We start from the raw sequence: 27,249 nt of genomic DNA, 5'->3' as shown, positions 1-27,249 counted from the left end.
GAGGAGGACTCAAAAGAGTGGGTACCCTGAACAGGAGTGTCCTGCGGCTTCTCTGCCCAGTGTCCCGGGGGGTGGTCTGCGACAGCTGTAGCTCAGGGGGTGAAAACTGGGGTTCAGACATCAAAGGAGTGCTGCCAGAAGCAAGAGCCCTCTCCATTCGGTGGAAGGCAGGTCCACCCAGAGAGGGATGGGAGCCCAGAACTGAGAAAGACAACCTTGGGACCAGGGTCACACCACAAAGTGACAAACCCGTCCCCATGGGTGGCGCCTCAAGCAGGGTCAGTGGGGACGAGGCTATAGGCGCCAAGGGTCGAACCAAGGAGAAAGATGGCTTCATACCCCACCCCAGGCTGAAGCATCCATCCCCCAATCTCCAGATTGAGGAAGGACCGGTTCAGTGGGAACCGAAGACCAAAGGGACAAACTCGGAGCTGGACTGAGATGCACTGTAGGCGCCGAGGTGACAGGTTCCAAGAAGGATGTTGGAGCAGAAGGCTTCAGAACTGAGATGGTCGAAGGAGGAGTGTAAGCTGGAGTCTGTGGAGAAGTCAACCCAAGTCCTGCAGGTGGATGGGTCTTAGAAAGTGTGGGGATCCCCCTGGCTAACAGCTGGTCCACAAGATGCACCATGTAGTGTTCCGACAGGCTCCTGGTGGATCTAGTAGATACTCCAGCCAGGGAGTCACAACGTTTAATGAAAGGGCTATATGCTTGGCCCAGAAACGGATCTATGAAAGGGGAGTATCGGGTCCATAGTGCAAGGTCTGACAGCACCGAAGTCTTTACTTTCGGACTGGAAGTAAACAGGTCAAATCCAGTGAAGACGGTACAATGCTTGGTGCCGAAGTGGCACTCAGAGCTGAAACAGTCGGTTCCAAAATGGTAACTAATGAAGTAGTCGAAGGTGTACCCTGAGCCGAACTGGCCACAGGTGCCGAAGTCAAAACAGGTGTAGTAAGGTCTATGATCAGTGCCGTAGGCAGGACCGGTGCCAAAAGTTGTGCCGGTATCGAAGGTTTCGAAATGCTCGGAGCAGAGAAAGGTGGAGCAGTAGAGGCAGATTTATGCTCTGAAGATAACTTTGGGACCTTTGATTTCCCAGGCTTGCTCTGATCACCCAATGGTGAAGAAGGAACAGAGTGGGATCTCTTTTTGTCCTTAGTAGGAGGAGTTGAGACCTCCATTGCAGAAATGGCCTCTGAGAAGGGACACTTGAGTAACCCTTTCAGGATCAGTTTATTTTTGCGCTCATTATGAGTGCATTGACTGAAACTCTGACAAATGTCACATGGAGGCTGCACCAAAAGGTGGGACATTCCCAAACAGTATACACAGTCGACATGAGAATCACTATTGGGTAACTTGCCATTACATGAAGCACAATGCTTAAAACCTGAAGTACCCTTCTTATCTGACATCTTGATAGAAAGACACCACAGGCCAACCTATAATCCAACTAGAACAAAGTCAAACACCGTTCAAAGAAGTCACAAATATAGCAACACATTGATATGTAGAGAAAAAAGGAAACGCCTTACTAAAAGCCAAAGCTAATAGGTTAAGCAGGAAAAACAATACCAACTATGCTATTGAAGGGTAAGGGAGGAAAGGTTGTACCAGCAATGGTACTTGAAAGTTTATCAACGGTAATAACGGGTAGAGTAGAGAGGAAAAAAAACAAGGTTAGACGAAGAAAAGACACTGGAAATACTAATTGCTTAATAAAATATGAAGAAATCAAAAGTTTTTCACACAAATATCAAATAAAGTTCCACTTAGGTGAGAGCTCAGCTGAAACGCGGCTTTACGGCTATGCGGCAAATGAGATCTGAGGTAAGAAGGACAAGGGAATTCTGGGTAGAGACTTAGCTCGAGAGTTTTTTTGGCTAGTGCGAGCTTGGTAAAAAGGCCGACTCGGTTCCGAGGGCTTGGAACCGAACCCATCAGTGATGAATGGAAAGAAGATTAACAACATCAGATTATTTATTCTGAGTTACAATATTAACATGTAAAAGCTATGAGTTTTACTGAGAATTTACACTGTATCATTTTAGAAGAAGGTCAGTTTTATTTCTCATCATTCTGTAACAATAATATGAGAACGGGGAGTAATAGCAGATACATTCTTAAGCACAATTGAATGGACTGACACCGATTGCTGGTACAATTGCATTCAGTCTTAGTTTCCCTGATCCGATGCTTTGCCACAGAATTAGAAGGAATTGGCATCAATAGATGCTTTATTCAGCTTTATCTAAGAGTACTTTATATCTTAGCTTAGACTGGAGAAAGACTCTGAAAAAATGCCAACAGCTCAGGGTGATGATACAGGCCTACATATGGTTGCTTAGGATTTAAGTGATTTCGGTATTTTAAAACTGTTTTTATATAACAGATTCATTAACTGTGCAAAATGGAACATCTAGTTAATGATTATTTCTGCATTATATTGCTACATTTAATTATGTTGTAGTAAGTGTATATTAACAACTTCTTTTGTTTTTCAGACATCTTACACTGATAAGGGAGAAAAGGTAAATTACTTTGTATTTCTTTAAATGTTAACTAATACAGCACATTCCTGAAACATGTTATTAAATGTTGTGCAGCTTATGAAATGGTCAGTCCATTATTGCTTTACAGTGTTAACTTGTGTATCAATTAACTTCAGAAGACAAACCCTTGCAAAGTTTAATTCCCTCATTCACCAGACTAAACCCTGTGAAGATCAGCCTGCTGTTGTAACCACTGCATTTCAACATGTGCAACACACCTCTATGTTACACAGTATCTCATGGATCTGAGATAAAACTCATATTATACAATGACACCCCATTAATATTCCAAAATGTGCACGCTGATTGGCCAGGGTGCCCGTTGTAAATCCCACAATATACCAACGGAAAAAGGTACAGTTGCCCGGACTTTTTTCCGTTGGTATAAAGTGTCCAAAACCTTTTTTTTTAATAAATAAAAAAAAGAAAAAACGGAGGAACGGAGACTTTCTTTTCTTGGTTGCTTCCATTTCAGTATGCGTAGGAACACAAGTCCCATACACATGCGCAGTACATCAACACAAGGAAGCAGTATATCACCACTGGCGGAGGAACAGTAATGCGCCGTTATACAAAGACATTATTTAAGAAAAGTAAGTATTTTTTTTCTTAAATAATGTCATTGTGTAATAGCAATAACTGACTCCGTGGTTGTGGTATATTGAAATTTACCCACGGTTGGCTTTATTTGATTACTCGGGCTTCGCCCTCATGATTAAACCACACTGACCATGGGTAAATCTTTAATATACCACACCACTTCACTGGGTATTGCTTAATTAATAAATACAGGACCACTCTGGTATCTAAAGAGAACTGGACTGTACTTTCTATATAGCGTAGTTTAATTATACAAATCACTTAGACAAGGTCATGAAATGTTTAAGTACTGCTAATAATCTGTCCAACACACTTGTATACAGTATAACAATTTATTTATCTATTTAATTTTATTTACTTAATGTATTATCTGTTTTGTTGATCAGGTAGATGGGCTGGTTTATTTACCCTATTTAGCCATGACTAGTGCTCCCGAGGAGCACAGACATTCAGTTATATACAATTAATTGTACATATATTTAGTTGATTATTATTGAGCATACAGTAAACTAGTGGTTATAACAGCTATAAAGAACAATAGATTATTTAACAGTTAGCAATCCAATAATTATACTAATAATTCTAAGGTATTTACACTATTTTACAATTGCTGTAATAGTGACACTGTGTTATAGCCATCAACCCTGTAACATCTGCAACTGCATTCATTTATGAGGTTCTTGAGTAGGTCTGTTTTTAATTCCTTAAATGGTCATAAAACTTAAGTTATTCAGGTAGATGATTCCAGGTTGCAGGACCTATGTATGAGAGAGCTTTTTCACCAATTTTATTTTTGAAACATGGCCTTAGAAGTGTAATATTGTCTTCTTGAATACTTGTGAAAAAAGGTTTGTTCTTTAAACTGCTGTTTTGTTCTTAGTGGTTGACAGTATCCTAGTTTTAAGATTTTAAATACCAAGCAGATGAACAGGTAATATGTCTTGTCATTAACAGGCAACTAGTGGATTTCCTTTATTAGGTTACAGTGATATGTCAGGGGATCAGATAATAGAGGAAATCTGAAGATCTTGTTCTCTACAATTTGTTTTTTATGCATATTATATGCAGAATACAAGGACAGTAAAGACAATGCATATTCAAGTTTAGATAGTAGCACATTTTAGCAATAGATCTCCTACCTTTATGGGAAAGTATATGTAGAATAGTTTAATTTGTGAAAGGTGAATGACAATGATGGGCCCAGTATAAAGCCCATGTACTTATATTCATAGACATTTGGAATATTATTGCCTTTCAAGTCACTAAGCAAGTTGCTGAGTAGGTTAGGTGTATACAACTCATCTTTTGCTTACTGTGGCAGCTGTACAACTTCTATGTACAGCTAACACCTGGTGTGTACATCTACACATCTAAGCCTACATTAGTAGTCCATGTAGTTTTACTTTCTTAACCTAGGGGTAGCAAACAACATGAAAAAAGCAACTACTTAGTATTATATTGTTGTATTATTGTAATATTGGCCATTACTTAGTATTATACATTTTAGATAATTTTCTCAAATGCACTTCTTATTGAGCTGGCAGTGGTATTGCTGTTTCTAAATCAGTGTTGTTGAATTCTAGGTTTTTATCGAATTTAAGCGTGAACACTGCTTTTACTTTCCCAAAATACTATCATGTAGTTGTAGTGTATTGTCTAACAGTACTTCATTTATTGACAGTAATGATATGTGACACTCATTTTAGCAACACTGTCAATCTTTGTCAATATTAACATCTACCCCTCCATATATTTAGCCACTGAAGGGATTCCTTCAGATACATAGGATAGCATGTCTACAATTCTACTGGATTTTAAACAGTGGCCTGAGTAGGCCACTCAATCATTTTTTTTTCTGTTGTGCCATGGTGTGGCACTGGATTCCAGCCACTTAATTGCACTGCTTGACTTTATCGCCAACCTCTCTGTGTTCAAATGTGTGGTCGGTCATTGCTGTTGGGTTGTGAAAAATGACAGAGCTGTTCGGTTGTGAAAATGACAGAGCTGTTCATGATCAGATATCTGTTTTCTCACTCCTTTTGGAATGTGAAATTATGCAGTCATCTCTATGAAAAATGCTCTTTGTTATCCATCCTTCTTTATTTAATGGCCTGACTCAGAGGGGTAGATTTGAGTTTCATTTAATCTGCCAACAATGGGTGGTTGGCTGGAAATTATTATTTCAGTAATGCCATCATGCTCATCTGGTTTGGTATCACGTGGCTGCCTGCAAGTGGGTAGCTGAAAGTTACTACTTCAGCACTACTGTCATGCTCATCTGGTTTTACTTCAAAACATGACTGATCATTCATTCTGGGTTTGTGGGCACATTTTAATCAGTCTCACGGCTTCTCTGAGTATCATACCCTATATCAACAGTACATATGTGGGATATGTTTCTTGAAGCAACTTGGCCTAGTTGCCACATTCTAGCACATGCTGTTGCTTTGTACAACTTAATGACATGTTCACACAATGAGAGTGAGTGTCATGTGCTCATATGCAATATCTGGCTTTGATAAATCTAGTCTAGAGCATCATTTCTGTGGAAAAATAATACTGTTGACATATTTTGTTGTTGCAGAAAATGCAGTATGGTAAACAAGCAGGAAATTACCTATTTCCGATTTTAAGATCTGACTATATGGACTTAGTAACTTTCACAAGTACTTTGATCCCCCTGCCAGACTGTTAGTGGCTTGATAGTTGAGGACTTCCTGTTCAGAATGGCACAACTCAAGAGTGCAAGTTCCAATACTTCAGAAAATCAGCTGCAGTTCAGACAGAAGAACATTTAATTCTAAAACTCAGTTACATTTTTAAGCCTTTTCCAGGGGGGGTTGCTCCCTCACCTCTCACATCCTTTCTACTTTTACATATTAAGTATGAGATTGCTTTACCTCAGAGAAGGAGAAAAGTCTGAGATACTACATCCATATACTTAGTATATATTACTGTCATTCACACTTGTAGTTCAAAATTCTGAAGAATGCAATTTAAACTGGCATCCATTGTGTGGTGAAGTACAATATTAATGCCATTTTGTTTCATGAATGTTTTATATTCTTCTGACACAAGCTGTCAACTGTTATCCCCAACAATTTTTTATGCATGCCATTTCTTGAAAACATTGTCCTCAATACTGATATTGTCTTTTAAGGAGTTGTTGACTCTATGGTGTTTACTTCAGGCAGCTTTGAATGGGCATCCAATGAACTTTACGACGAGTTCATAAACCAGCCTACAAAGTCAACATGAATGATTTGCTATGATAAATATTGCCATTGCTAAGGATGTAGGAGTGCAGATTATGGTATATTTTGGACCTTTTGACATCTAATGCACCTTTTTTCCAGTTATGTAGTCTCCTGAGTGCCAGGACACTACAAAAACACTGGGCCAGGTGTCCCTTGCATACAGTACTCAACATTCTGCAACGTAGCTTGGTTGGTATTATTCTGGAACAACATAATATAGCTCCTTGGCATACAAAGAGCTGCACTTTTCTAGAAGTAAAAACAGGAAAGAGTCAGTCATCAATTCTAAGCTACTATCTTTAAGCACTCTATACTCTTTCCACAATATAGAATCATTCCTGCTTTATCTGTGCACCAGCACTTGTTATGGATAACTACAATAACTGACATGTAGTATATATCTGTTGGCTCCATACTTGTTGGTCCTTTCACATTCCAAACACACCTGGATCATGTGGGGGACATGTTAGTAGGGAGGTAACTAAGGGATTTTCTTATTGGCACTCTCTGTCCGTAAGGGATATTGTGGCCAGACTGGGGGTAAATTTAAAATTTCCGATTCAATTGTCAAGGTTTTGTTTGAATAGGGTCAGGGATGAACTCTGTTTTACATGTATGGGGAACCTATTCCATAGCAAAGGAATCCTTTGGGACACATATCTGTCTCTCCCACATGTTCTGTTTATTTTACAGTGAACTTCATATCCCTGAATCTAATGTTTCTGGTGCTGTTTGTTTTGCACATATGCAACAGATCCATCAGGGCTGGGTTTGACGAAGCTCTGTAAGCCACGCATAGATCCCCTGTCAGCAGTCTGTAGGAGACTGAACAGAGACAGAGCCTTTCGGCAATCAGTGTAGGACAGGGTATGCCTGCCCTAAATTCTTCTGGTGAGAAATCTTTGTGGGCATTTCAACTGTTGCAAGTGTCTGGTTAGGTATATTGTACTCAATGACAGAGCTGATAAGGGCCAAGTAGAATGGTACTATAATTTCCTTGGACCTGGATGACATACCCTTACCTATAAGATATGAATGATTTTCCAACTGCATTAGCTAGATGTTGGTCAAATGCCAGATTGCTGTATACATATGTTCCCTAATCCCTTACTACTGGGTTGGCTCTTTGAGGGGTTTTATCAATTGAGTAATTAACTTGGGTAGACAATTTTCCAAAGGGCATAATAATGCATTTTTGGTATTGAGTTTTAGGCCATGGCTTTGGCACCAGTCATTTGTCTGTGTTAAATCCTCTTGGAAGAAGGTGGTGTTTTGGGGCAATCTATAATATTTCCCAATTTAGAGTTATCTGGGAACTTGGTGAGCCAGATGCCTTGAACATTAGCCTTGACTTCTCAGAAGTAGATGCCAAACAGGATCAGGCCCAACACAAAGCCCTGGGGTAGTCCACAGGTTACCAGTCACTTGGTAGTGGTGGTCTCACTGTTCCTGATTTCTTGGGTCCTGTTTGTGAGCCAACTGGCAAAATAGCAAGTAATATAGGGGTTTATGCCTAGCTCAGAGAGTTTATCAACAATGTCTGAGTGGGGTATTTTATTGAATGCCATGGCCAGGTCAAGATACACAGTATGCACTGTTTTACCCTCATCCACTGTCTTGATGACCATCTTGAAGAAGGTTAAGTAGGCACAACCTTCCCTTAACAAAGTCAAATTGGGATGGGTCCATGAGATGTGGCTGTAAGTGTTCATGTGGGTGTTGTTTTGAAAGAGTGCATTTGGGGCTGCTAAGGGTATTTGTTATGTGTATTACATCTAGTAGATCTTTGGCATTTAGGGAGGTTAAATTTAGGTGCCTCAGCTTATGTGGGTCGATTTGTCTGCTTTGAACTTTGTGTGTGATGGGTGCAGTATGTGTACTACTGACAACCTGATTGACATTAGGAGTGCTTTTATGTGAGAGCTTTGCCTCCAGTGACATTGTATAAATACATATCTTACATGCCATATCAGTTTGTTTGAGAATTAAGTGGTTGTCAGTAAACATGAGGCAATTTCTACATTGCCTCAGGCTGCCCATATTCACATATCCACCAAACTGGTAACAGAGGTAGTTGGAAAGTTCAAATCCATAGCAAAAGGCCCTTTTTATTGATTAGATAGTTGAAGTGAGAATATAAAGTAATGTCAGGACTATCTGGTTTGCAACTCTGGGGGGCTAGTGCTTGTTAATGTAAACTAGTTGCCCTTTGTGCAACTAGGTATTGGTGAAATTTCAAGAGTGCTTTTTCAGGAAAAATGTCAGCTCACGGTGTTTGTGTCTATACAGAACACTGTTAAACACTTTAGGGGAAACTACTGAGTAGACCCTGATGGTTTATGGATAAAGTATTTCAGGAAGTATTCTGAAGTTAGGTTAGACAGCAGAAAATCAAGTAGTACTTAGTGAAAAGAAAGACTTAGCTGTGCCAAGAATGATGAAAACAGGAGATTTGCCTGAAAGGCTAATACCTGGCTACTACTAGTGCTGGTCTCACCACAGCTTCATGTTGCTGAGATACAATGCTTTTTCTCTCACCAGAAGCAAAACAGTAGCACCAATCCCAAGATGAGAAGCAGGCCACAGGCTTTATCATGATCAACAGACTTGTCACAGATAATGCATGGGTGTGTAGGATTGTTATAGCCTTTTCCTGGTAGATGCCTTGAATAGCAACCAGGCTAATCAGGAAAGTCAAACATAGATACTCACTGCACAATCATAAACAGTCAGGAATCAGTGCAATCTGCTCCTTCTCTTACCAGTAGCAAAACATAAGCACAAATTCCAAGCTGGCACCTATGAAGCAGTTATTAGGCTTTCTGGCCATCCCCAGTCTCCAGTAAATAATGGCCTTATGCTCCTTCTCTTACCAGCAGCAAAACAGAAGCACTAACCCAAAGATGGCTACTTAAAAGCAGAATGTGACAGGCATTCAGCTGTACTGTTAGAGGCTAGAGCTTGATTAGCAATTCTGGTGCTGGAGGTCTGTCTGAGGGGATGGGTCAGTGCCAAGTCTCTTTTCTTGTTGGAGGTTAAGGGGCATTGCCACAGCTGCGACACCCTCTAGTAGACATTGGTGGGTGAGTTTCCTACGGATGTGTGATGCTCTGCATTAGCAACACAGGAAGAAGAGCAGATCTCTAAAAGTCACACACATAGGAGACTGCTGTGATTGATATGTATAAGGCATTAATGCATGCTACAACCCTTGGGTTATGGTAGTTCTTTCCTTTTTAAGTTCTATTCCAATACAATTTTATTTATTTATTTATTTATTTTATTTTACATTTGTTAACCGGGCTAGCCCAACTGGATACATGTCCATTTTCAGTGGGGGCCCGAGGAGAAAAGCTCCGCTAACTACTACTTAACAAGTTAAGAATATACAAAATTATACAATAAAAAGAAAGCATTTTCTTTAAACCTCTTACAGGTTGTACATTCATTTTTGACTTAGATCTGACATATTTCCTGTTAGGTCACTGCAAATTGTTTTTCTGTTTCTTCTTGGGTAATGCTATCGTTTTCTATTTTCCCAGGATTTGGTGTAATTTTTTTAATTGATTCTGTAATTTTAATTTTATATTTATTCACAGTATTGTGCAACCATGTTTTTGACATTATTAGTATTATTATTATTATAATTTTTATTATTTCTCAATTTATTATTATAATTATGTTACATTATAATTATGTTTATTGTTATTTAACAATAAACAAAGAAATCTTTTCCTCGGCCACTATATTATCTCTATGGCACTGACACAGTCATAAGGAAAAGGACCTAGAGTCAAAAGTGCAGATATGGGCCAAAAAAATCAAAGGTGACAAAGTAAATCTACTTATAGAAATTCAGACTGACCTAGTAACTATAACCATAGACTATCATCAATGACAGTGATAAATTGTGTGTGTGTGTGTGTGTGCGCATGCACACACTTTCACTGAATAGCTAGAAGAAAAAAAAAGTATGGTTAAAATGTTGCAGTACTTTACAGTTGCTGTGGGGTAAATTATGAGACGACATGGTATAACACGAGAAACGTTCAATATCTAGCTTATGGAGTCACTTAACACATTTTACATAGCCGAAGAGAAACAAACATATAAGATTCTGGTCAATGTTGAAAGCAATGTTTTAACTAGAATCACTCAGAAACTTTCATTTTTGTAAATGTAATGGAAGGTAATATTTAAAAATTTGGAATAAGGTAATTTTTTGTTCCTGTAATATGACTTGTCAATTAATATTAAATGATAAACTTTAAACCTGATTTGAACCAAACACTCTATCTTATGACTCTGCTCACAAAAAGAGAAATAATAAAAAATTATAATAATAATACTAATAATGTCAAAAACATGGTTGCACAATACTGTGAATAAATATAAAATTAAAATTACAGAATCAATTAAAAAAATTACACCAAATCCTGGGAAAATAGAAAACGATAGCATTACCCAAGAAGAAACAGAAAAACAACTTGCAGTGACCTAACAGGAAATATGTCAGATCTAAGTCAAAAATGAATGTATATTTATTTGAAAACAATTTCAAAAAATAATATTGTCTTAAATAAAGAAGCTTATAATTCTTTCCCAACATGAAATATGTCAGGTCTGGGTCAAAAATTATCGTACATTTATTTACAACTAATTTCAAAACACACTACTGTCTCAAATGAAGAAGCATATAATTCTTTCCTAAATAATAACATTACTACCTTCATTTAAATGACAATAATTGTTGCCTTTGATTATTTATTGTTTCTAGATTTAATCTATTCTGTTTGGTTATTAAATAAGGAATACACCATTTGTACAAGTTTTTATAATAGTAAAAAAAAAACAGAGAAAATTACATACCATGGCCATAATTGTTTCATTTCTTCAACACATGTATCACATCAGCATAATATGTTTGAGAAAGAATGCTGTTCTAATAGTATAAAGAGGATTATGATCAGGTCAACAATCATAACCTGCTTATTAGGTGTTTGACACATGGATGCCTTTGCTTTCGAATTGAAATTTTGGCATCCATGTCGAGAACACATAATTGAAGGTTATGGTCAGAGACCAGATCATAATTTATTGTAGTGCATGCAGCTTTATTTGCTCCATGTACTATGAGCTATAGTAAAAAAAGAAAAAAAAAACACTAAGCGTTTTGCCATCTTTCAAAGCCATAAATCATTTGGTGAGAACTGTCAAAAAGGCACTGTATCACATTCTCTTACATTTACACTCATCTTGCTATGCCTCTAAACTGTCGAGAATTTCAAAGAATGCTTGCCTTGTTTGGTTGGTTCCTCATAAAGTCAGTGGTTTTCAGACAAATCATGGAGAATTGAAGTTACTGAATAGTGAAATACATTTGAGATTCAGAGTTCATATCCTACAGATAAAATGCAGATAAACACACAATCTGTTATTCTAGTTAGCTTTCTAAGTTTGTAAGGGGAAGGGACACCTTATCAGTACAGAGAGCACACCTAAACATATATTTTATTCTGAAACTTTCATTTGCTGGTCATTAGTGACAGATTTTACTGCCTTGCCTGGGGATGCTTAACATTCTATTAGGTCAGATCTTATACTACTGTAGAACTAAACTGATTTGTCTTTTTTTGAATATCAGAGCATAATCACCACTCTCTATTCTCTACATGCAAATAATTAATCTGACATACTGAATAAAACATTTGATTAGCATAGTACTTACAAGGAAAAGCTTTGGACCAACATAAAAGATTCTACGAATCTGTCTTTTTCTCTCTCTCTCGCTCTCTCTCTCTCTATATATATATATATATATATATATATATATATATGTGTGTGTGTGTGTGTGTGTGTATGTATAAACATATCTATATACACAAACACACACACACTTATAAACATATCTATATATACAAACACACACACACACATATATATATATATATATATATATATATATATATATATATATATATATATATATATATGTATGTATCAGCCTGTTTCAAAACACAAAAAATACTAATGTCTTTAGGTTTTTCTGGGTTAGGGGACACCACAGTGGAACTCCGGTCCGCTAATGATTAGCAGTGGAATTTTACGGTGCGGAGGTGCCAGCCCGATGCCCAACCTACACAGAAGGCACACCCATTCACACACGTACCTACCTGCATGTCTTTAAACGTCACTCGACCACGGAGAGGACATGCAGACTCCACACAGAAGGAGCTCCAGCCGAGAATTGAACCGGAGAACCTCTTACTGTGAGGCGACAACATACACAAAATATCAGTCTTAAAAGATAGGCATTCAGGTAACTGAAACACCAAATAAACACTTCAAAATCTGTTTTTGCAAGTCATGTGGGCAATCACCCCTGCGCCCCCACCATGGAGGGCTATGCTCTGTCACACCCTTTGCAACTTATTTGCGTGTATACCAGTTCTGAAACTGCACAACAGTGGAGAAAGGGCACATTCCCACACCTGCTGTACTGTGAAGTCATACACACAGATGTATGTACGTGTGTGTGTGTGTGTGTGTGTGTGTGTGTGTATATATATATATATATATATATATATATATATATATATATGTATGCAGACACAAATATACATACATATATATGGGTGCACTTCACATTCTCGAAATACTGAAATCTCGAATTTCAGTATCGCAAGACTAAAATATTGAAAGCCCAGTTGCGTGAAAGTCCACATAACCAAATCCGGAAATGTCGAATCAGCGGTTGTGGTGGTACACTGTGTTAATGGATAGCTGGAGATTCAGGTAAGTGTTTATATTTTAAGGGTTTTGGGTAGGGATTTTAGTGTATGTTAGTGTTTTGGGAAGTTGTAGGTGCAGGTTACAATATCCAGGTAAGAGTGTGAGAATGTAAGTGCTGAGAATGATGGTGTTTGTACGTATGTGATGTGTGTTTATGTGAGGGGAATGTAGAGTGTGTAGTGGTGGGTTTAGTGTCTTTGTCTTTTTAGTGCGACCTCGGAGTTAGTATATATAAGTAGCGGGGATGTGGGGGGGCGCAGGGGGGCTTGCCTATATGTAGGGTAGGTTCGTGTATTTGTGTTGTTGTGTTTGTGTGTGTTTTGTTTGTTGTAGTGTGGGGAGGAAGGTGTATGTGTGTTTGTTTGTGTGGTGGGAGGGTGTATTTAAAAGTTGTGATTTTGAATTTCGCGCTTTTGGGGTTTTAGTATTTTGAATTTTCGGCTTTATAGTCTCGAGATACTGAAATTCAACATTTCGGTATTTCGAGGTTATACAGTGAATATATATATATATAAATATATATATATATATATATAAATATATATATATATATATATATATATATATATAAATATATATATATTGTCATGACACTGTCAGATTGGTGTAGATATTTCAACCTTAATTTATTATTCATTTATTATTTTTTCTGTTTTAAATTTGCAGGTTCTGCTGGAACACCAGCAGTCAAAACTTGAAAAAACAAAAAAACAAACAAACAAAAAAAAAAGTCCAAATCAAATGTTCACAAAGAACACACAGGGTAACTCTCATCCAAACAAACAGACTCCAGGCAGGTAAGGTTATTAGCGCTTTTGTTCCCTTTATTCACACTCCAAACGGAACTTCATCAGATACACACACCTTACCCTCTTTCCTCTTTTTATACACAATTCATTAAAGCAATTGCCCCAATCAACACACTTTACAATTAGTAACCAAGATCACACAAAGGTAACCCACACAATGCAGGATACTGCTCCGGTACAATAAAGGCTGTCTTTAACGTATACCAGGACTAAAAAATGTCCAAGGAATCCCAAAGTCGTCAAACAAAAATATATTTATTTGAGAAAGCCCAAAGGCTAAAAACAGAACAAAAAGTAACGAAACATATAAAGCTTAATTTCACTGATTTAGTGCTTTCATCTCCAACCAGGAGACTTCTTCAGAATCAGTGTATCATCACAATTTCCAGTATTTTATACAACTTCCAAAACTTTTAAAGCTGTGTAATTGGCTGGCATTTAATTACCTCATTAATTGAAGGTATAAATTTAAAGGCAGAACATACATATGCATAAATTGAAAAGGACTTGAATGAAAATACAAAAGGTATGTATTGCAGTCAAGTTGTTTCTTATAACAACTTTTCATTGAATTATTTTCTGATCCTCAAGCAATAGTTAAATATCAGAGTAAATACAGATTAAAAACATTGATATGTTGAAATAAATAAATAAGTATAATAGAAACAAAATATAATAGTATAAACATATAATGGTTAAGCCTATAATATGAATAATAGTGTAAGACATGATCCAGTAAGGAAATATAGAAGAATAAATGCATGTTGTATGTTAAAATAGATATGTACAAATGTAAAAAACATATAATAAATATGAATTCAATAAATATAATAAATGTATATTTAAATATTAAAATATTTAAATAAGATATAGTGATAAAGTGATATGAAGTAAATGTTAGTGTATATTTAATAACTAATTAATTTATTATATAGTATATTAAAATATAATAAAATATTGTTGTTAAATATAGTTGTTATTATTTCTATTATAATTGTTATTATTTCACCGGTGTTTCTTCGGATCAGCTGCAAGGAGTTTTAATGCAGGGGTGATGGAAATATGGTCATTGAGGCCTTTACCACAGCATGCATCAAGTCTCAATTGCCAGATCATCTCACGAAATTCCAATTGTGTTTCCCAATCACCCCCTCTTTCTGGGTAACCAACTTCTTCTATGACCCAGAATTTGTAATTAGCCTCCTTACATATTAATGCATGTCTATATAATGCATTATTTTCGCTGTGTTTGTTAATGTCTCTAATGTGCTCATAGATTCTAGTCCTAAGATGACGTTCCGTTTTTCCTATGTAATAACTCCAACAAGTTTTACAGAAGGCCAAATAAACTACTCCTTTTGAGTAGCAACTGTTATATTTCTTTGCCCTTAGAATAATTCCAAGACTGGGGATACTAACCTCCTTACATCCAGCAATGTAAGTGCATTGAGCACATCTCCCACATCTAAAAGTCCCAAGTTTAGCACACGTCCCTCCTGCCTTGTTCTTATTGCTTTCAATAATATTCTTAATATTTTTACTCCTCCTGTAACTGTATTTTATCTTACTTTGAAATACATTAGTTTTGGTAGGCATATTTTGGAACATTTCCCAGGTTTCATTTATACTTCTTTTTAACCATCCAATTCCCTTATAGTAAGTCATTGTTAAATATGGTGTTATATCTACATTATTAGATTCCTGCCTGTTAAAGGTACTTCTCCTCCCATCTTGGTTGGAATCTACTGTCAAGTTGTCATTATTCAACAGGGGGACATATTTACTACCCCTTCCTAACTGGACATATTCCTTAATGGGTTTAATAAATTCAGATGGGTATCCCCTTTCCAGAAACATCTTTTCAATATTATTAATTTCATTTAAAAATTCATTAGTGTCGGAGATCATTCTAGCCATTCTGATCATTTGTCCCTTGACTATATTCTTTTTTAATTGATGGGGATGGTCACTATCAAAATGTAAATACGAATTGGAATAATGTTCCTTTCTGTAAATATTAGATTTATAACATTTATTTTGGTAATCTTTTTCTAGTTTAACAACTAGATAATGTGTTGTATCTTCCCCTGTTTGATATGTGATGGTTAAAAAGATGTATAAATGAAACCTGGGAAATGTTCCAAAATATGCCTACCAAAACTAATGTATTTCAAAGTAAGATAAAATATAGTTATAGGAGGAGTAAAAATATTAAGAATATTATTGAAAGCAATAAGAACAAGGCAGGAGGGACGTGTGCTAAACTTGGGACTTTTAGATGTGGGAGATGTGCTCAATGCACTTACATTGCTGGATGTAAGGAGGTTAGTATCCCCAGTCTTGGAATTATTCTAGGCAAGAAATATAACAGTTGCTACTCAAAAGGAGTAGTTTATTTGGCCTTCTGTAAAACTTGTTGGAGTTACTACATAGGAAAAACGGAACGTCATCTTAGGACTAGAATCTATGAGCACATTAGAGACATTAACAAACACAGCGAAAATAATGCATTATATAGACATGCATTAATATGTAAGGAGGCTAATTACAAATTCTGGGTCATAGAAGAAGTTGGTTACCCAGAAAGAGGGGGTGACTGGGAAACACAATTGGAATTTTGTGTGATGATCTGGCAATTGAGACTTGATGCATGCTGTGGTAAAGGCCTCAATGACCATATTTCCATCACCCCTGCATTAAAACTCCTTGCAGCTGATCCGAAGAAACACCGGTGAAATAATAACAATTATAATAGAAATAATAACAACAACTATATTTAACAACAATATTTTATTATATTTTAATATACTATATAATAAATTAATTAGTTATTAAATATACACTAACATTTACTTCATATCACTTTATCACTATATCTTATTTAAATATTTTAATATTTATATATACATTTATTATATTTATTGAATTCATATTTATTATATGTTTTTTACATTTGTACATATCTATTTTAACATACAACATGCATTTATTCTTCTATATTTCCTTACTGGATCATGTCTTACACTATTATTCATATTATAGGCTTAACCATTATATGTTTATACTATTATATTTTGTTTCTATTATACTTATTTATTTATTTATTTCAACATATCAATGTTTTTAATCTGTATTTACTCTGATATTTAACTATTGATTGAGGATCAGAAAATAATTCAATGAAAAGTTGTTATAAGAAACAACTTGACTGCTTTACATACCTTTTGTATTTTCATTCAAGTCCTTTTCAATTTATGCATATGTATGTTCTGCCTTTAAATTTATACCTTCAATTAATGAGGTAATTAAATGCCAGCCAATTACACAGCTTTAAAAGTTTTGGAAGTTGTATAAAATACTGGAAATTGTGATGATACACTGATTCTGAAGAAGTCTCCTGTTGAGATGAAAGCTAAATCAGTGAAATTAAGCTTTATATGTTTCTTTACTTTTGTTCTGTTTTTAGCCTTTGGGCTTTCTCAAATAAATATATTTTGTTTGGACTTTAAATTCCTTGGACATTTTTTAGTCCTGGTATACGTTAAAGACAGCCTTTATTGTACTGGAGCAGTATCGTGCATTGTGTGGGTTACACTTTACAATTAATTAAACTTGAAATTTGATTCCTCCATTTAAAGACATCAGTAGACATTTTAAAAGAATATAAATATATATACATATTTTCCTATTCTTGTTAACCAAGGTAATAAAATTCATTTTCATTTAAGGACATGACCTTAGAGAGGAAGTCTGTTTTTTTGGAAGAGAGTTACCCTGTGTGTTCTTTGTGGACTTTTTGTTTTTATTGTTTATTCTGGTGTACATTTGTGCACAGGGTGCTTGATTCACTGAGAACCGTGACACCTTGGATTAACCTGGAGATGGCTCTAAAGACAGAAACTACAAGCAAAGAATTTTTTGGTACTGTCATTTCTCCATTTTAACAGTGTTTTTTGGAGTAAGGTTGAGCACAAGGAGCTTGACCTACTGACTTACTGATATGTTAAGAATTGAGACACCATGAACTTATTTTGGCTCTGAAGAGAGACACTATAATACAAAGAGGTGGAGAATGGAAACGGGTAGTTCTGTGGCATCTGACAATGGCAGTATAGAGGACAATGTAAGCTTAATGCAACTGCTAGCTATGATTACCCAAATCAACAATAAAGTGGATTTAGTGTGTTCTGGTAGACTTAGACTTAACGAAGTTAATGATTTAACTGGAACTAACACGAGAGTCCATAACAGTGGTTTTTCACAAGGGGAACCAAAGGAAGCAAGGGCATCCTATTCGGGGGCGTTACAGAAAGGTGCGGGCACGAATGGTGTAAGCGGGGCTGGTGAAAGAGGTGTGGCAGGAACAAATGAGCCCCAGCCAATGGGAGGGGGAGATTTCCTCACATGACTGAATAGGGAGCCTTTACCATCTTGGAATGGGTATGGGAGCCAGAGAACCAGCAATGAAGACCTTATTTCCAGCTTTAAACAAAAGGTGTATAAGCTGGAAAAAGCATTGAAAAAACTTAGTGGGTTCAATTAGATAATTTGTTTTGTGAGGACTGCATTCATTATGGAAGAGTACTGAAGGGGTTGAGGATCTGCAAGTTCCCCATCAACACTGAAAGTGGTTCAGTCCTTCACCGTTAGTTGCTTGAGCTGTCTGACTGGACTGGCATGGAACTCATGCAGCTTTTGGTAAAGGAAAACCAAAGAAGTATACATATTTTGAAAGAAGAAATAATGGTTTTGCAGAGGGAGATTACGTTGCATGGGCTATACGAGTCCAATACAAGGATTTACAACGCTATTTTCCCATGAGTGGAGCAGCATGAATCTACAATCAAAAAGAAGAAACAGAAAAAAGTTAGAGAGAGACCAGGAGAAATACGAACAAAAAAGGGCATATCCAATTCCTGGTGCGATCAACCGGTTGAGGGTATCGTTTGTGGAAACAGATGAGGAAGCCACTGAAATGCAAGTAGGAGATGAGACTGATGGCCCAGAAGTATTTAGAGAACAAAGGCTGGATTCGGAACAGGATTTTTCACCCTTACCAAGAAGATCTGCACACCTGAAAAACAAAAATGGTTCCTGGACACCCAGGAACAAAAATCAAAACTGGAAAGAGTATCGGGGTCAACAAGGGAGCCAGAATGGAAGGAGGGGAAAACCACCACCACAACAACCATATTACTAATGGTAAGGCCTCTTGAACTTTTAACCAAACAATCAACCCTATTTTGGTTACTCTTGAACTTTTAGACAATAACCGGCTCGAAAAATGGGGTGATTGCCCTGATATAAAGACACTTGTTGGGACTAATGAGAATGGACATTCAGGGAATAAAAACCCTGTTATGGTTTTAAACACAATTAATGAAAATTATGTTAAAAATGTCTTTTTTGAATTAGAAGTGTCCGATGGTAATTATGGCAATAATTTAAATGAAAATAATAATAGAGTGAATGAAATGAGTAACAGCACTGGCACAAATGGGAAAGTTACTGTTGGACATTCAGGGAATAATAATTCTGAAAATGTCCTGAATTCAATGAATGCGACAGTTGATGTAAATCTTTGTCTTTTTGAAATACATGATTTAAATGTTAATAACTTAAATGAAAATAAGAAGTTATGTACCTACCATAACGTTCCATGTTAGTTGTCTTCTTCTCGCCTTCTTTCTTGCTGGATGGGTTCAGAGCCGATCCTCGGCTCCGACTCGGCCAATACTAAAGCTCGAGAGCTAATTCCACTGGCTCGAGGCTCCCCTATATCCCACAATGCTAGGCGGTAACTACTCAGATCTCATTTGATAGCTAGACCAAGCAATTCTAGTCTCCATAGTATGGAGAAAGGTAACCCACCTCTATATAAACCTGAGTGTAAGGTATCCCAGACCTAACAAAAGGGTAAATAGAGGTGGTAGAACGTGTGGGAATGACAACTTCCAGAGGAAGATCACAAAATTAATTCCTATCGGTCTGTCCAGGCTTGGGGGAAGGAGGGTGGGGCCAAGAAAGAAGGCGAAGAAGACAACTAACATGGAACGTTATGGTAGGTACATAACTTCTTAATGTTAAGTTGTCTATCTCGCCTTCATTCTTGCTGGATGGGACCGCGTCCCTAGCACCTTATCCCGAGTGGCCTATCGGAACAGACTATTGAGAACAGTGGAACCAAAGTTGGCACGGTTTCTGGAGACCATGTCCAATTTGTAATGTGAAATGAAGGTATGAGGAGAAGCCCAAGTGGCTGCTGCACAAATGGAATCTATTGGCAGCCTATCCTGAAAAGCTACGGATGTAGCTAATGCCCTAGTTGAATGAGCTCTAGGTCTTGAAGGTAGTTTTTGATGTCTGATCTCATAGATGAAGGTAATTGTAGAGGTGAGCCATCTAGAAAGGGATACTTTAGTAACTGGAAGGCCCAATTTCCCTTCCGCATATGATAGAAAAAGCTGATCAGATTTCCTGAATTGTTTAGTCCTGTCTAAATAATATCTAAGTTGGCGGTGAACATCCAGAAAATGTAGCTTTTGTTCCGACCTGTTGGAATAGTTAGAGAAAAAGACGGGGAGATCAATCATTTGGTTTAGGTTTGTCTGAGAGGAAACCTTAGGTAAAAAGGATGGATTAGTATGGAGGGATACCCTATCTTTGTGAAACACTAAGTAAGGAGGACAACTGCACAGAGCATGGAGTTCAGATACCCTTCTCGCTGAAGTTATGGCTACTAGAAAAGGTGTCTTCCATGAAAGCAACTTCAGGGAACATGAAGGCGCTGGTTCGAAAGGGGGAAGGATTAAGGATGCCAGAACCAAGTTCAAGTCCCATTGAGGCGGGAGATCTTTGATTGGAGGTTTGAGAAGAAAAATGCCCCTTAAAAAGGCTTTGCAGAGCTTGTGAGCCATGATGCTAGACTCCGAGACACCTACATGATAATTAGATATAGCAGCCAGCTGAACTCTAATGGTAGATGAAGAAGAGCCCAAATGAAAGAGTTCTGCTAGAAAGTCTAGAATAGACTGGATAGGTGCAGTGAAGGGATCTGTATTTTTTGATGTTGCCCAAAAGGAGAAGCGTTTCCATTTGCTATTATAAATCTTCCGGGTAGAAGATTTATGAGAGGCTATCAAGATATCTCGGACCGAGCGAGATATTAAGGGAAGCCTGGCTAAGGTCGGAATCGGAGAAACCATGCTGTGAGGTTGAGAGAATGAAGAGATAGGTGGGTCAACAGATCTGACACTGGGTCCAGATGCCAAGGCTGCTCCAAAAGGTAATGATGAAGGAACAGAAACCATATCTGTCGAGGCCAGTAAGGGGCAATGAGGATCATTGTCACTCTCAAGGCGATGGCTTTCTGTATTAGTTGAGTTATCAGTGGAAAAGGGGGAAAAGCATACAGAAGTCCCCGGGGCCAATCGTGGACTAGAGCGTCTCTGGTGGGATGGCCTGGTAATGGGAAGAGAGTGAAGAAGTCGTGACACTTGCTGTTTTGGGGAGCAGCAAAAAGATCACAGCAAGGCTGGCCCCAACTTTGGAACACTTCTTCCAGTACTGATTTCTTTAGAGACCACTCATGGGGCATGAGAATTGCCCTGCTGAACTTGTCTGCAATCACGTTGGACTTCCCGGGAATGTGCGTTGCTACCAGAAAACGCTGAGAAGAGATCGCCCATTGCCAAAGTCTGAGTGCCTCTTGACATAAGGGGTATGATCTGGTTCCGCCTTGTTTGTTGATGTACCACACTATGGACATGTTGTCTGTCTGAATTGCAATAGTCCCTGTGGGAAGAGAGTCGTGAAGGGATTGCAATGCTAAAAGCACTGCTCTCATCTCTAAGACATTTATGTGCAAGTGGCACTCGAAAGGTTGCCACGTGCCCTGGACTGTCCTGCCCTGATAATGCCCCCCCACCCGATCAGGGAGGCATCTGTTGTCAACATGGCGACTGGGGGGGATGAGTGAAGGGTCTTCCTTGGAGAACCTGAGGTGATGTGATCCACCAAGACAGTTGATTCTTGCATGATTGAGTTATCAATATGGTGTGGGACATCGGGAGCTGTTGGAAGGACCATTGAGTAAACAGCATCCATTGGAGGATCCTCATGTGGAAGCGAGCTAAGGGGAGAAGGGGGATAGCTGCTGCCATGAGTCCTAATACCTTCAACACTAGTCTGGCTTTGACTTTGTTGCATTGTAACAGAAGGTAAACTTGTTTGTGGATGTCTGACACTCTTTGCTCTGTAAGTCTGGCGAAAAGATTGAGTGTGTCTAATGTGGCGCCTATAAAGGTAATAGACTGACAAGGCGACAAGGCAGATTTTTCGAAATTTATTGAAATGCCTAGAGCTTGGCAAGTTTGGATAGTGAAGTCTCTGGATCGAAGTAGTTGATGTCTGGTGGTGGCAGTAAGGAGCCAGTCGTCTAAATATGGAAACACCTGGAATCCTTGACGTCTCAAGTGAGCCGCGACCACTGCCATGCATTTGGTAAACACTCGGGGGGGCTGTAGTGAGACCAAAGGGCAGGGCTCTGAACTGGTAGTGACTGGCTCCCAGCCTGAAGCGGAGAAATCTCCTGGAGCGTCTGTTCATCTTGATATGGTAGTACGCGTCCTGAAGATCTATCGAGCACATCCAACTGTCCTGACCCAAGAAGGGTAAAATGGACTGTAGCGTGACCATCTGGAATTTTGTTTTTCTGACATACTTGTTTAAGTTGCTGAGATCCAGTATAGGTCTCCAGTTCCCTGTTTTTTTTGGTACCAAAAAGAATTTGGAGTAGACTCCGGATCCTTGTTGGTCTGCTGGGACTGATTGGATAGCTCTTTTTGATAGCAGCTTTGAAATTTCTAGTGCTGCTTGTTCCCTTAGACTGGGTGGAACATCTGGAAGGGATCCTTTGGGTTGGGATGGAATGTGAATAAAGGGAATTTTGTAACCCTCGGATATGATCGACTGTACCCATTTGTCTTGTGTAAGGGAAAGCCAGGCTTTTGGGTACAGGGATAATCTTCCCCCGACTGCCTCCGAAGGTGGACAGCCGGGCAGCTCCTCAGGGATGTTGAAAGGGTTTATCAGAGAAAGTTTCTCTGCTACCATGGTTTTGCGGACCTCCTCTGCCTCTAGGGCGGCGTCTATTGTTATTCCCCCCTCTGCCTCTAGTGGGGAATCGACCTTGTGCATCAGATGAGACTCCCTGGGTTTGTTTGCGGAACCACATTTTCCCTCTCCCCTGACCTTTGGGGTAAGGCCTAGAAGGGGTAGAAAAACGGACGCCCATGGCAGAGAGAGTCTTACCTTCCACCTCGTAACTAGTCAATGTATCCTTCACCTGAGGACCAAACAAGGATGATCCATCAAATGGGGAATTGGTGAAGGACGCCTTGAAAGGGTCCGCAAAGTTACACAGCCGCATCCAGGTGTGACGTCGTAAGGCAACGCCTGTGCCTGCGGCTCTACTTGCCCCATCCGCAGCATATGAGATGAGCCGCATGGAGGAGTTAACGATGGAGTTCAGGGTTGCCAACTGGGAGTTCATTCTGTCTTGGAACCTCTCAGCTGTTGGATCCTTTATCGCTTCACTCATATCCTTGAGTAAATCTCTCTGGAGACGAGTGAAGTGACATAAATAGTTCAGCGACCGCATTGAAAAGGTCGCTGATGAGAACATCCGCTTACCATACCTGTCCATGGTCCTAGATTCCTTATTAGGAGGATGGACAGGTACCGAAGGATCGGCTAACTCCTTCTTAGTGGCCGCGGCCACCACCATGGCATCGACAGGGACACTTTTAGATAAAAAGTCTTTATCTTTAGGGGCAGTAATAAACTTTGACGGCCTCCTCCGGGTGGGTTCCACTGAATCAGGGGCCGTCCAGGCCTTCCTTGCCACCACTTCCATAAGGGGGTCAAAGGGAGGGGACACCCAGGAGGTAGAAGGGTGAGAGCCGAACGCCTCAAGGTACACTGACTCATCCTCTGAAGGGTTAAGGGCTGGCCAGTTCCCCCTCTGTTTCAGGATCTCAAGGATGTCAGCAAAGGAGACATCCTCAGAGGGGGATCGAGGGGAACCTTCAGATTCCTCTAAGTCAGTGTCAGAGGTGATAGACTCAGGGGAGTCAATGTGCTTCCTCTTGCACTGCCTCTTCCTAGGGGGTTCTCCTACCATGTCAGGAGAGGCCTCGGAAGAGGAGGAAATTCCCAATGGGGAAACTTGAGGAGTTGGCTCTCTGCGGTCTGATGCAAGGGGTGGGTAGAAATCACTGCAGGCACTGAAGATGGAGGGGCTGACGGAGCCGACTGTAGGGCAGACACTGGTTCTAGCACGCTCCGCATGACTTCGAAGGCACCCCTATCGGGCAAGGCCGGAGGTCCCCGCTCCGAAGAGACAAGGACCCCTCCCGGCACCGACAGGGACGGCTCCGAGGCCGATGTCAGAGCCGAACTCACCAGCACCGAAGCCCCGAGAGGGAGAGCGGGGTTGGACAAGGTTCCGATGCCACTCGCCCCCTTGGAGCCGACTAGGGAAGCTTGGCGCTGAGATCCCTCCAAGGAGGAGATCGGAGCAGACGACGGAGCCGAAAGGGAAGGTATCGGTTCCAACGCGCCGACAGTCATGGCTCTAATGAGCCCCAGCTCCGAGCTCAAAGGAGTCGGAGGAGGAACACACTGAGGGACAGAAATAGCCGCTGACTGTTGAGTCGGGCTATGCAGCATTTGGGCCAGTGCCTTGGACTTGAGAAATCTACTCACTACCCGTTGCAAATCGTGGTCAGATAGCCTGGAAGACCGTGAGGAATGCGATCTATGGCTCCGTTCCGAAAGAAGAGGGGATCCTGGTGACAAGTGAACGGAACCGATGGAGGGGGACCTAGACCTCTTCCTCGAAGGTTGCTCCGATAAGAGTATCGGAGCCAACTGAGTCTTATCAGCCTCGGCTCCAGCTGGAGCCGAGGTAACAGTATGAGGCTTGGAAACATCGGCTCCAGCCGGAGCCGATGTTGAAGCAGTTTTGATGCTTCCAGAGGACGGCTCTGAAGCCAGAGCCGACTGTCTGGAAGTCTTAGAAGGCTTCCCCAACACAGACTGGGTCGGGGGGCCTTCAGGCTTTAACAAGCCACGCAAAATCAATTTATTTTTGCATTCCTGCAGGACTCTAGGGCTGAAACCATGGCAAACAGCACATGAGTCCTGCAGGTGCAAAGGTCCCAGGCAGTACACACAAGAAGTGTGACCGTCTGTCAGAGACATTTTTTGACAGCACGAGTCACACTTCTTGAAGCCTGAGACCTTGGAGTCCTTAGACATACTACAGGTCTAAGTAAGAAAACACTCACACACACACACACACACACACACACACACACACACACACACACACACACACACACACACACACACACACACACACACACACACAGGCCTTTAAGAAAAATATTAATTTCCAGTCACACTAAAGGACTTGGAGAGGGAGGGGAAGGGGCCTAAGGCCTAAAGTTAAAGGGGAATAAAGGAAGGGATTATGGGCAAAAGAGGTGTCGATCCAATGAAAAAGAGAATTAAAACTAAAAGTTATACTAAGGTAAATAATAGGGGTCTAAAGATTTGTGAAAATAGAAATAATTTTCCACTAACCTGCCAGAGCCGGTAGAAAAGCACCTCGTCAGCTAGGCGGCAAACGAGATCTGAGTAGTTACCGCCTAGCATTGTGGGATATAGGGGAGCCTCGAGCCGGTGGAATTAGCTCTCAAGCTTTAGTATTGGCCAAGTCAGAGCCGAGGATCAGCTCTGAACCCATCCAGCAAGAATGAAGGCGAGATAGACAACTTAACATTATAAGTTATATGAGAGGAACAAGTAATAGTGTTCGTTTAAATGTAGAAAATGTTAACAACAACATTATAATAATGGATGGGCCTATTGGCATTGAACACATGGAGAATAAAAACTATGTAAATGCCCTGAACATAACTGATGAAAGTATTGGTCTTTTTGAAGTGAGTAGTTTGAAAGCTTTTGAAATGCATGACCCAAATGTCAACAACTTAAACGAAAATAATAATTGCATGAATGAAAAAAGTGATGTTTCTGGTTTAAATACAGAGAATGCTAATACTAATATTATGGTAATGGATGGGTCAACAGGTATTGAATATAAGGAGAATAAAAACTGTATTAATGCCCTAAACATGACTGATGAAAGTATTGTTCTTATTGAATTGAATAGTTTGGAAGCTAATAGTTCAACAAGTATAAGTTGTAATAACTTTATAGAAGAAACGTATAACAACATTGTCAATAATGGGGAGAGCATGCATACAAGTGTGGAAAGAGAAAGTGATATTGCCTTTGAATATAAGGAGAAAGACAGCACCAAAAACTGTTCCCAGAACAAACCACGATCCACGAATATGTCACAAAGAACTTCTTTTACTGAAATACAAAACGAAGGTTGAGCGCTTTCATCTACCCAATGTAGATTTCATCAGAACACTGAATATATCAAACCTTGTCTCTTAAATACATTAAAATTCCCGCCTAAAACACCACCTGACCAATTAAACTACCATTAAGTTTTAAAGACATAAGAACATAGATTTGGTAAAACCCATATATACAGCCTTCTAAATATTATCAGTATTAATAATGGTTAAAAATGCCTAAAACAGCATCAAAATTCAATCATATAATAAAAATTCTCTATCGGTGGAATATGAACCATACCCCAACTCTAATAATACATACTAGATGAATGTTTCATATAAAATATGACAGATGCATGGAGTGCATAAAGGGAACAATATCAAATGTAAGATATAATCCTACAGTAAATACTAATTACATAACAAATACAATATATAGTTATGACATTAAATATATTGTGCATTACCAAAGTATATAAATGCCTATATTTAACAATGAAAAACTATTTTATATACATATTTGAGTGTATTTGTATATATGTCTATATGTCTCTCTCTGACAAAACTACAACATTGTTAATTTCTTATGAGGGGCTTAGTAGGAATATTTTCATTGATACCTGGTGGAATTGCCGCGTTTAGCTTTAACTGCCATTTGATCTCTTTTTCCCCCAAAATTGCCTTGATGTTACCCCCCCCGGGGTTGTTCCTAACTACTTCAAGAATGGCAAATTTGAAGGTGTTACAACCAGCACTACCAGCTAAATGTCTGTATAGTGCATTATTCATATCCTTCTTT

General features: G+C 39.1%; 1 protein-coding gene across 1 annotated transcript in view; it reads left to right on the top strand.

The window, feature by feature from the left end:
• Positions 1-27,249, top strand: part of LOC122787440 (4-hydroxyphenylpyruvate dioxygenase-like) — a 705,402-nt gene that overhangs the window by 28,446 nt on the left and 649,707 nt on the right. Inside the window, exon 2 of the mRNA XM_044054155.1 lies at positions 2,508-2,534. Coding sequence (XP_043910090.1) covers positions 2,508-2,534 — 27 coding nt within the window. The remainder of the gene's footprint in view (positions 1-2,507; positions 2,535-27,249) is intronic.

Source organism: Protopterus annectens, chromosome 13.part0, assembly GCF_019279795.1.
Source record: "Protopterus annectens isolate FY-2018-M chromosome 13.part0, PAN1.0, whole genome shotgun sequence".
Lineage (NCBI taxonomy): Eukaryota > Metazoa > Chordata > Ceratodontiformes > Protopteridae > Protopterus > Protopterus annectens.
The sequence above is the reverse complement of the archived record's forward strand: the minus strand, read 5'-3'. Positions and strand labels throughout refer to the sequence as shown.